The sequence below is a fragment of the Coturnix japonica genome, chromosome 4 (assembly GCF_001577835.2).
Source record: "Coturnix japonica isolate 7356 chromosome 4, Coturnix japonica 2.1, whole genome shotgun sequence".
Lineage (NCBI taxonomy): Eukaryota > Metazoa > Chordata > Aves > Galliformes > Phasianidae > Coturnix > Coturnix japonica.
The window spans coordinates 30,622,962-30,634,841 of record NC_029519.1 but is presented as its reverse complement, the minus strand read 5'-3'; the positions used below and the strand labels follow the sequence as shown (position 1 = coordinate 30,634,841).

General features: G+C 40.5%; 1 protein-coding gene across 1 annotated transcript in view; it reads right to left on the bottom strand.

Moving 5' to 3' along the window:
- Positions 1–55: 55 nt before the first annotated feature.
- Positions 56–11,880, bottom strand: part of WRN (WRN RecQ like helicase) — a 38,041-nt gene continuing 26,216 nt past the window's right edge. Inside the window, exons 24-36 of the mRNA XM_015861203.2 lie at positions 9,819–9,989; positions 9,647–9,741; positions 8,938–9,013; positions 8,700–8,773; positions 7,086–7,161; positions 6,691–6,803; positions 6,297–6,411; positions 5,072–5,197; positions 4,539–4,701; positions 3,296–3,510; positions 1,970–2,041; positions 1,227–1,346; positions 56–353 (exon numbers count right to left, since the gene is read on the bottom strand). Of these exons, the coding sequence (XP_015716689.1) occupies positions 231–353; positions 1,227–1,346; positions 1,970–2,041; positions 3,296–3,510; positions 4,539–4,701; positions 5,072–5,197; positions 6,297–6,411; positions 6,691–6,803; positions 7,086–7,161; positions 8,700–8,773; positions 8,938–9,013; positions 9,647–9,741; positions 9,819–9,989 (1,539 nt within the window). The 3' untranslated portion in view covers positions 56–230. The remainder of the gene's footprint in view (positions 354–1,226; positions 1,347–1,969; positions 2,042–3,295; positions 3,511–4,538; positions 4,702–5,071; positions 5,198–6,296; positions 6,412–6,690; positions 6,804–7,085; positions 7,162–8,699; positions 8,774–8,937; positions 9,014–9,646; positions 9,742–9,818; positions 9,990–11,880) is intronic.

The window sequence follows — 11,880 nt, the reverse complement described above, 5'->3', positions numbered from 1 at the left end:
GGCCCGCAGTGGATGACGGGCGGCCGCTAAAGATGGCGGCTGCAGGGGGGCGGGCTGCATCGGCTGCGTTTAATTACGGATTTCACATAGTGAACAAACATAGAGACTTGGTTCTCAGCTCAAATACGTCTCTCAAGGGAGGGGAAAAAAAAAGTTCAGGCATTATTGCTTCATGTAAAAGAGGTGCTGTTGTAGTCTGTCCGATATTTGTACACATACAAAACTAATCTTCAATTGAAGATCCCTCTTCTTCCATCTGCTTTGGGTTTCTTGGTCTGGGGCGCAGGCAGCACAGGGGCTGCTGAGGCTCCAAACCACGCGGGCACCTTCCTCTTGGCCGGGGGATGGGAGCTCTGCAAAGAGAAACAAACCACATTCCTACATCCAGCTGTAACTTCCAGCTCTGCACCTCAAACAGCAGTTGTCAGGAGACACCCATCAACTTAATGAGGGCAGCGGAAGGCTGCCGTCTCTCTCAATTGCAAGGCTTTTTCCAAGCAGCTGGCTATGACTGAACAGGTGGCAGGGAAACAACATGCCTGCCATAAAGCACTGGCTCACCTCTACCAGTGCTATCCTTAGCAATTGTACTGAAACTAAACACAACCAAATAAATCTGCCTAAAGGACACATAAAGTAACAAGAGTTCTTTTGTGTGACACCCAGGGAAGAAGGCAACCGCTGATGCATTGCCAGTCTGAGGTACCCAGGTGTCAGCTACCTTCCATGATGACTACTAAAGCCTCCAGTGATGCCACAGGTGCCTGCCCCTCACAAGCTGTACAGCAAGTGATGCTGGTCAAAGCCATATGAGCAACCTTTAGAGAAATGCAGTGTCTGTGTTCACACAGCTTGTTTACGTGACCACCACTGCAGAAACCCTTGGTGTGATGAGCAGCAATCACCCACAAACACCTTGGAGGAGCCAAATGTGCCCTTGGGGTGTTTGGAAGCACTTGCCACTAGAGGGCTGCCAAGATCTACTAGGGAAAAACTTCCTAAAGCAGGATGCTGCTGCAGAAGTGGCGTATTCAGGCTCAGCAAGGGCAAGACAACAGACATGTTATTCTGCATCACGCACGTTACCATGAGAAACTGGCTGACAATTCAGGGTAAGGATTTATACACAAGAAAAAGCACAAATAGAAGCTGTGTTTTGCTTTAAGATCAACACCGAAATCACCACCTATGTGCTCTACTCCTGGCAGAGCTACTGGCAGCCTCACCTTTGGCTGAGTGTCAGCAAACAGTTCTTCACCAGGACTGAGGGCTGGCTGGTTCCTGGAGGCCAACTGGTCTGCTGTACCCCTGTTACCTGGCTGGGCATCATCTGTGCTCCACGTGGCCTTTGCAAAGGGCAGTAACAAAGGAGGCTGTTACATGTATCATAGCATTAGAGCACAAACTAGATTCTTCAGAAGTAAATTAGTTTAATTATAAGGAGTTCCAATACTCATCCTTAATAATATCCCTAGCTATTTCTAATCCATTTCACCAAAACAAAATTCATTATAAATAGAGGAACTAAAATTTTCACTTGGGCCTTTTTTCTACCCCCAACCCCATAGGGAAGAAGAATACATCCTCTGTCCCTGTGGCTCCAAGAACTCAAAATACTTGTTTCCATGTCAGCGCTGCTCTCTGTGTAGTCTGGTCTAGCGGCTGGCGACCCTGCCCACAGCACAGAGTGAAACTAGATGATCTTGGAGATCCTTTTCAGCCATTCTATGATTCTATGATTTTCAGACACGTTTTTCAAGCAAAGGTGTTAGTTGAAAACGGCATAGTGGGCACAAATCTATTAACCCGTGATTGGTACATCATGTCTGTGCATTAGTGATGGAAACAACTGAAGCTAAGATTTTTGCATCAACTACACATCTCTGATTTGTGATTTCAGTCTCACTTAGAGAATCATTAATGGCTAATAGCTACTGCATGCTTTATTATAGTAAGAATAGCTATTTACCAAAGCTGAGGGAACCACTTGTGGATGTTTTTTTTCATCTCCTTCCTTCAGTGTAGGACTGGTCAAATCATCCTACAAAGAAATAACGTTAAATATATATATATCCATTATATATATAAATATATCCATTAGCAATTTTCAAAAGCTGTTTGCTACAGGGAATTGTTAGAATGAGGATTTTTTTCTAGGAAATGAAGTCTCTTTTAATTAGTCTTTTTTTTTTCCCCTTACATTTGCAGTCTGCTCATTTGTACAACACTACCTTTATCTCTAACAGTATGTCATCCCTGTTATTAGCTCCAAACAGCTACCAGCAGAAGGAAAAATGTCATCACAGCTTATACACTTGAACTGCCAGGTCAACTTTGGGAAACAAAATAAACATGCTCAGACGCTTTTTGTAGGATCAAAACAGTGCTCCGGAGGCAAGAAACAATCAATTTGATAAGGCATGAAACATTATCTTTGCCCCAAGTTAAAGAAACCATCCCAGATCTCTGTAAGGAACAGACATGAAGTCCTTGTGCAGGCAGGCAGCAAAAGGATTCACAGTTTGCAATTTCTTTTTATCATTCTCACTTGGAGCAACTCTGAGGGCAGCCTTTTGTATAAAGTGTTGAACTGCAACTTGTGAAGACACTGAGAGGCAAGCATGGAGCTGGAAAGGCTGGTCTGTCCTTTTTCAAACTGCAGTAGCAAGCTCGGTATTTCCTTCTATTGGAAATTTCTCCCAGTGACTCAGACATGACACTTCTAGTTACTACAGCTACATCCAGCAGCCTGAGCAAGAGAGGCACTCATGAACCTTAAAGCTTAAGAGCTTTCTAGACAGAAAGGGATTCAGTTTTCCCACATTAGGCTGGTGATCAGTTACCAATAAAGGCAGAACATGGACTGTTTATAAATGGTCCGGCTTATACAGAGCTTTCTTACCAGGCAGAAATTTCAGTTTCATAATCTTACATTATCTCAGCTACTCAAAACTCCTGGATGTTACAGGGAATCTTTTACACTCACTTCCTGAATGGCTGAACAATAGCAGAAGATGATCATCCCTATTCTGAGCCCATTATTAAGTTGCAATTATAATGGTATATACAGCAGGACCAGGGGGCTGGTCTCTTTCCTAGGCCAGCACTTCAGAAGAGGAACCTCCTGGCCAAATCTCAGAGGAGAAGACAACTCCTATTCAGAGCTGAGTAAAAGGTAGACTGGGAAGGTGGAGATGCTAAGCAGTACTGCAAACAGCAACAACAAACAGCACTTGGCCTGCTTTTAAAAAGACAAAACATTTTCACAAAACCAGTTGTGTAGATTTTTACTAACCTTTCTTCCACTCCACAAAGCTTTGCCCCCACTTGTTTGGTCTCCTCCTGTCTTTTCCTGCTGCCCATCTGACAACACCAGCATCCTTTTGGCACCTGAGCCATACTTAGATTTATTGCCATCCTTTTTCTCCAACAATGCAATAGCCATCTGGATGAGATACAGTTCAATATTTGTAGGAACAAGTTTTCTAATTGCTTGAATTTTGGTGGTGTCTTGGAAAAAAAAAATAAATATAATTATTTTAATTGCCTTTCCTCTCTTTGACTATTTTCTCATGTTGTAAAACACATCAGTTGTTTCTCAGAAAAGGATGGATTAAGGAAAGCCTAGAAGTTCCATGAGGAACTATATCACATGTTTACAGGATTAATTCCAGGCTCATTTGCAGAACATACCATCTCACATTCAGTGTAAAACATCATAATCATCTTAACTCTAACCTGCCTCTCCTGTCAACCATTTTCTCTTGAGATGAAGACTATATACACAGGTTAAATAGCCTCCCATCTTCTACTGTGCTGGAAAGGAGAACCTGTACGGCTGTATGTTTAAGGAAGTAAAGCTGAGAGTCTGGTTGGGCCTGTAACTGCTAAAAGGACAAATTAATCTGCAGTAGGACAGGAGTACTGCAAGTGGCAAGCGAGAAAAATTCTGTAAACCTAAGTAATTAACTCCTAGGGAGAGACTGAATTTTCAGTGCCTCATGTGCAGAGCCACAAATCCATATGTGGTTGCTTCCATCTTCTGAACCAGCCCATGGTACCAGATGACGGGGTTAAGATAAAGAGCTGTATATCCTGCTTCCTCCTCGTAAACAAATAATTTGCAGACAAACTTCCCTGCAGAAATTTTACAGCTCTGCTTCAGCATATTGTCCATAAGCCAGTACATACAGAAAGATCCTGCCAGGAAAATTTCTTTCAGTTTGCCTTTCAACTGAGTAAATAAATACACTTTTAAGAACAGTGCCTAGACCTTTTCCAGCACAGTACAGTGAAATGGAAGCACGTATATAGTGCTACCTTCTTTTGATCTTTTATGAAGTGTGATTGCCTTGTTCTGAAACAAACCCAAAAGGAAACCAACAACTGTCTTTGCAGTGCTCTGCCGTGCTATAACCACAAGTCTTCAAAAAATAATAGGTGCTACCTAAAGCAGTAGCAGAACACTGATCATTTTCATCCCCATCATTAGCATGCCACTACCATGGGAAGCTTCAGACAGTTGCTGTGATGCTCACCTGAGTCAATAGGAGGATTATGGATAATATCAGAAATGATCTGTTGAACTTCAGGAGTCAAACCTGCTCGCTCCAGGTTGACAGGATAACCAGCTTTCACTGCCCGGACCAAGTGAGTGCCAACCTCAGTAAGAGGAAGAGATCTGGTCTCACTGATAGTCCTCTATGGAAACAAAAGAAGAGGACATTAAGGTGGCAGAAGTGTCTGAAATACATCCAAAAGCCTGGCAAGTTCCTGTACCCAAAAACCCACTAGGGATACTCAGGGAGCCCCATAGCACTTGAACAACCTAAATGCGACTTGACCTTAGCTTTCCTTTGTAACAGGAAACACACCTTTAGAAAGTCTGAATGAGAAAGCCACATTTGACACGTAGCCTTACTATTTTGCACTGAATCTCCATATGACCTTCACTTTGCAACATTACACTCTTACACACGGACATGGCACAGGCAAAGGAATAGGGCTTTGCTATCTAAAGATTCAAGAGAGTTAGTGAAAGAGGAAGTGACCATCACAGGGAGGAACTTACCAGGGAGAGATTCTTCTCTTGGAACAGGACATAGGTGACATGCTCTGAGGGAGACAGAGCTTTAGCATTCTTCCAGGGACATGTCTCTTTCTGATCTGTAGATTCAGATTTGGGGAATATGTCCGTCTGAGTGAGATAAAGAAGAGTAAAAGGATTATATCTCAGTAACAACTAATGAAACACCCTCCTATTATCCAAAGAAGTAACAGAAATGGAGTCATTCATCACCATGCAGACTGATTTTGGCCACAAAAAAAAAGCAGAAAATCAGGATGCATACTCGTTTTCTTAAGATGGAAATGCACAAGTATGAACTCGTGAAGAAAAAGCCAAAAAATAAGCTATCAACACAAAACTCAATTAGTACTCATGACATATGTAAAATTATGCCATCAGAACAAACTGTGGTATTCCATCTGTGGTTTTTGTATGGGAAATTCCTCCATGTATTTTAAACTTCAGCTTAACAAAGACTTCTTGAAAAACAGGAATAGTTTTGATCCCCATACCTAGGTCCATTAGCTTTCTCTTTAAGGAGGAATATGACTAGATGTTTAACGTAGTGAGGAATTATCTCAATCACGACAGAAGTAGTATCACTGCTCTACTTGCTTTCTAGACATTCTAATCCCAGTATCCACAGATATATGTAGGAATTCACCCCCTTAAACAGCTGCATATCACCTCCAATCCTATGCTCCACGGTCCCTCTCTGGTAGTGTCTCTTACCATTATGGGGGCAAGCGTGATGAGGAGCTACTTTACAGGAAATCTCAGAAGTAAATCAACAGCGTTGATAAAAGTCAGGCACCAGACTTTTACTAGTCTGCTGAGGACAAGCTGACAGAAACAAAGATGAGTCTTTCCATCAAAATCTACTGTGGCAATAACCTTATGGGGGCCATTTCCTATACCCTTGGTCTCCAAACCCATATCACAATTAACTAGCTTCAAGCTCTTAATAATATAGCACCATCGACCTGGTTAGACAGCTGTACTTTATAAGCATGGCCAACAACACCAGTCCATAACATCAGCCAGGTCCTGATGTCATTACTATGCAGCGCATTTGGATTTGGAAGGCCTATATGTATGCCAGGTTGCTATGCCTGGATGGAAAAAACTGTGTTAAAAACAAACAGTGAGGGAGGAATCCAACAGCTGCAAATCAAATTATGATCCTCCTGGCACCTGAATTCTAAAAGACACTTAAAGTAAACAATACCTGCAAACCATTTGCTTGGCAGAAGTCCTTAATCTCATCCAGGAGAAGGACCAACATTGTCGATTTGGCTTCAGATACACCATCAATTCTCTTCACATTCTCAACAGTTGTAGGCCTGATCCAGGATAAATAATGTAAAGTTGGCATTTTATTTAAAAACAAACAGACAAACACTAGAATGAAGACACAAGTCTGATGTATTCAGCCTTCTAACTTACTGGGGTAAGTAGTCTACAAGGTTACTATGACTAATGGATGGATCAGAAAAATGCTACTCCTTCACAAATGAGGCATGCTACCCCAACAATGCAGAAAGACAAAATGTGACTTGGCTCGTGATTATTTATTTATTTATTTATTGAGTTTTTCTGATATACATGTATGCTGGCTTTACCTCTTTCGGGCCATTTCCACCAGGATCTTATTGGTCGCCAAGACAGCAGGAGGAATTATCTTCTCATTAGCTACCTTCTGTCTAGCAGTCAGCAACTTGCCATAGAGAGCAGTCTGTGAAGAAAAGACAAATACTCACAAAGAAGCTTTAGATCAAGCATGCAGAAACGATTCAAATATGAGCTGAAAAATTATAGCTTCTCTAATCTTTCCACTAATACACAAAAAACCCTGCAACCCTTTAAGGACATCATATTGAAATTCTCTTTCAGGACTCCTACTCATAACATCTTTGCAATGTCAAAGAGCTGCCCAAAACAGCTGTTCCGATACAGCAGGAACTGTGCTCTACAAGTTGACTGTATTTTGCAGATATCCTCTCTTGCCAAGACTCACCTCTAGTTCATTTTCTTGTGATGAAACAGGTCCTCGGGGCCTCAAGGGAGATTTCACTGGTGAGTGCACTGGGGGACTGATGAAATACACATAGTCAGCACTTGAGTCTGATCAGTTTGTTCACAAACTTTGTATAACGCTGAAGTGAGCAACAGCCCTGTTTTGCTTTTTTTATTGTGGGTTTTTTTGTTTGTTTTTTTTTGCCTGCTATTTGACAGTACAGTCAGATTGTGGCCAGCACCTTATGCCAGCAGCAGCACTGATACAGGACTTGAGCTGATAAGAGCAGAATTAGTAGCATCACATAGCCAAATTTATGAAAATTCCTCTGTGTGTTCTATAACTTCTATAACTATAAAAATAGCCTTTTGCTGTAAAAACAAAAACTCAGATAAACACTGCATTTCTGCTAACAAACCACCTGCATCACTACTGCATCTGGATGATTGTACTGTTAAAGTGTATTCTTGGAAGCATTTGTCCATTCATGTTGTTATTCTGACAGCATCCACAAGAAACATCTCTCATTTCTACCAGCCAGTAACATGGATCTTTGCCAAAAAGAGCTAATAACTTTAAAAGCATTGGTGACAAAGGCATAGTTGCTGTGCTGTAAGCAGTGTTAGCTGATGTTCCATTCTATACAGACATGCCTAGTGGTAACATCACAGCAACCAGCCTACAGGCTCAGGTGCTTAAGAAATTTTACCTCTAATTAGGCTGCCACCATTATACTCAAATATTCACAAGCAGACACACTAGAATATATATCTTCTCCTTGTTTTGCTAAGCAAAGTGCAAATGAACTTGTTTTAGACTGCAGCTATCCCTGAAATGATTTTTCTCCATACAGCTACAGTGGAAATCTTTCAGCTTAAGTGAGTTCTGGTTTTCCTATCTTCTGCAAGCTTCAGGATGCAGAAGAATGAAGAAAGAAAGAAGAATGGAACTGTTCAGAAATGCAAGACGGGTTTAAACCTGAAGCTACACATAGTCCTGGAGAACAAATTACTTTTTCTGCCCTTTGCAAAAGCTTGTTTTATTTATTTATTTTTGACCACAGGGAACCTGGGTTTGTCTCAGTCTTCTCCACATTAGTGCAGAAAGGCAGATACCTATGAACATTCATGCTCACTTACAATCATTGCATGGGACATACTTTTAGTTCTGCCATCTTTGAGATGTACTCATAACTTGCCAACTCTTTGGCTTCATTATTATTTAACTGAAAACTATTATTCTCAATTTCTTATTTAAACCACAATTTCAAATCCATTACATTTTCAGCCATCACATAGAAGACACTGACTGGAAAAAAAAGAAAAGAAAAAAAAAAAAGAATGGCCACATTAGAAGTACCCAATATAAAGCTGCAGTTACTCCATTTTTATTAACATTTTCTTTTTTTTATTCCTATTGGATTTGAAGTAAAGCCAGTTAGAAAGTTTGTACTTCTATACTTAGTAAAACTTGTTCTACAAATTTAAAGTCTTCTTTTCTTTTAATACTAATTACTTACAATCAAACATTTTATGGTCACCTCTAAGTGGAATATCTGTTTGAATAGCTGCATTACCAACAACATCTGTACTATTAATGTTTAGAAGAGCGTACCTGTTAACCATGGTATTGCTTCTTGGAGGAGTTCCAGCTTTTCTCTCATACGCAAACATTTCATACAAAGACATCTATAAAAAACAACAGAAGAACAAGACAAATGAGTGCTAATTTAACAGTATTTTCCTAACATGCTGCTATAAGCAGGAAAAGAGATACATTTGCTACACCATGACACACTTAACCCAAACAAGGAAGGGCTAAAGAACGCAAGAGTAGTTGTACACATACAGACCTGCTTAACTGGTGACTGCTTTGCTCCTTTTGTGTCTGGGGAGCGCTGCATGGAGATCACAGCTGAAGGTCTATGGCTGTAATGAAACAGAATTCTTTTCTATTTGAATTGACTGAATCATTTGTACAGGGATGCAGCCATTTTTAATCATCAACATTTCACTAAGCAAACCGAGCAGAACTTTGTGTAAGGCTATTCTGGGCAAATAACAATTCTGCTTTTTTAAAGTTATTAAATAAAAGAAACCAAACTTCACTTTTGCAGACTTACCAAGACCTGAAAAAGATTTCACAAAAGTACACACACACAGACAGACAAACCATCACACATTTGTGTTGAATCAGTTCTTTTTGCAACACAGGCGTAGAGCACAGGCTGAGAATGTGAAACAGAAAAGCTAAATTTTATGACAATGTAGGTCAAGTGCAAAACTGGGAGAACAAACTTAGCTGCTCTAGTTAAAGACTAATTCAATTGCGTAACTCATCAGCAGTAAAAAAAATAGTAAATCTTCCTCTAATATTTCCTGCCTTCAGCAGATCTTCTAGCTTTTTTTTAATATTATAATAGTACCTAAGGGAAAGCCTAGGCTGCTAAGTCCACTGCAGCAATCTCCTGTCCAATCTGCCACTTCCAGAACTAGTCCGCAGAGACCAATGACCTAGATGATAAAAATAGAGTGCTTAAGAGGAAGCATCGTTATAATTACCTTCTTGGAGTTTTCTGTAGGTTTAAGTCTTCATTGGACTGTAACAGAAGACTTGGATTTGAGGCAGATGCAGCTTTCGAAAGCCAATTTCTACCCTGTAAGGAACAGACAACATGGCTGAGCTATAGATTACTCAGAAGCCTTTAAGGGGTAGACTCATACCAAGAAGTACCTTCTGGGTAAGGCCACATGTTGTTGCAAACTTGTTACGCCCAGAGACTTCTCTGAGGAATCCTTCCATTATCAGCTGCTGGCTGAGTGATTTCCACCAGCTCTCTGTCCAGTCTTTTCCACTGCCATACAAAGCGTGTTTCCTGTATCTGTCTGGCAGTCGCTGAGAATTCTGAAATGGAGAGAATTGGTCAGGTTTCTCCAGCCCTTTAGGAAGGAAGTTTCCAATATAACCTGCAATTTGTATCATGAGATATGAGGAACGTGTCCCCGAGAACACAAACCTCCTAGAACTTCTCTGCAAAGCCACAAGCCAAAAGAAAATTTCATTCAAGTTTACACAATATCCACAACAACAACCACTTAAAACAACTCAATGAAGAGCACAAGCCATGCTTATCACCTTGTTCGGTGCCACTCAAAGAGTGATTTCACCTTTGCTAATGCAATCCATTTTTGTGTTGTGAAAACATTATGAATTCAAAAGGCAAACTACACTGACATGACAAAACTGTAAAACTGCATATGGAGGAAGTGACAGGACAGGACAAGGGTGCAGAGACAGCTACAAGTGCTATTTCTCAACACTGTCACCATCATTACCTACACATTTTTGCCAGCAATGAAAAACAGCCTGCCTGCTGCAGTGGTCAGCACAGGGCGGCCTGCTGAGCAACATCATGTCCTCAGGGTTCACAGGAGAGAGACAGACAAGGAACTCCCGCTCAGCTCATGCAGCAAGAGGAGCAGCAGGAAGAGGGCCTTTCTTCAGCCTTCGGCACACAGGGAATGGTACCATGTGGAAGGTGAATACAGCTTGCTGCACAATGGGACTGGGACACTGAGTCCTGAATCTGAATTAAAGCAAGTCACCTCTTCAGGGAGCAGTAAAAGCCAAGTTTTACAACCTCATGTCTAGACAGCCCTCATTTAACTCTTAACACAAATTACTTGAAAGCACAGCAACATTCCTTTCAGTTTTGCAGTTACATTATTTACTCCAGTAGCTGCACATTTTCAGAACATGGTGTTAACTCTGAGAGCAAGTCCAACAATGGATATCTTTATAAAAGGAATAAGATGCAAAACAGTAAACTTCTTGGCCATACTCAGGATAAGCAATGTCATGTCGTTTTAATGTCTGACAGTCAGTCCAATGCCAAACCTACAATTTTAACTGTTTAGAATTTATTAAATGTTAGAGTTACTACTAAAAGCCATTTGCAACCAATCACTAAGTCTATTATTAACAATAAAATCATGGCTGACATAGCTATAAATTCACCTGTGGGCTGATAAAAGGAGCTCAGTTCTAAACGTTGTGTTCTTCTGAGTTTTGCAGGGTTAGTGTAATATTTCTGTCAATGCAGCTCTAATTACACGTTTCCCAGAGGGCCTTGTATGGCCTGACTCAGCTTTCAAATATTAAGTGAAACCTGGTCCCTCCCATCATCTACCTGAAGTCTGTTGGAGGCAACATGGACTTACTTGTTATAAAAAGATACCACAAGCTTCTTTGAAAGAATCAGTTTTCCATAAGACACATAAATTTCTGAAGCAATGTACCACTCATACCAGTGAGCTATTTCACACATTTGCTCAGGAGGAGAAACTGAGCAACAGAGCAAAGAAAATCACCATTTTTAAAGGGTATGTTAGCCCAGTGAAAAGCAGTAAGAATTTATTCCATATTAGCAGTGCAAACCTGACAATTTTCCCAATAATGTCTAGCAAATAAATTATTCTAACTACTTTAAGATCTACAAAGATGTATTTTCACTCTAAGCACATTTGTGTGACAATTAGCAGATTTCTTACTAAACACAAAGAAAGCATGACATCATTCAGCAAACGTTATCAAGTACTGCAAGTGATTTTTTTCCAGACCGTAAACATTTGAAGTGACTTTGTTCTTGCTCCTGTGTATTTCTGGTGCATTTCTCATCAGTATTTCAAATGCATTGCATGTGAAGATGCTCATAAATCATTTATACTCATCTTAATATCCTACTTCCTGTCTCACCACTCTAAGTTAGTTAGCAGTACAAAGCAAGAACAAAAGT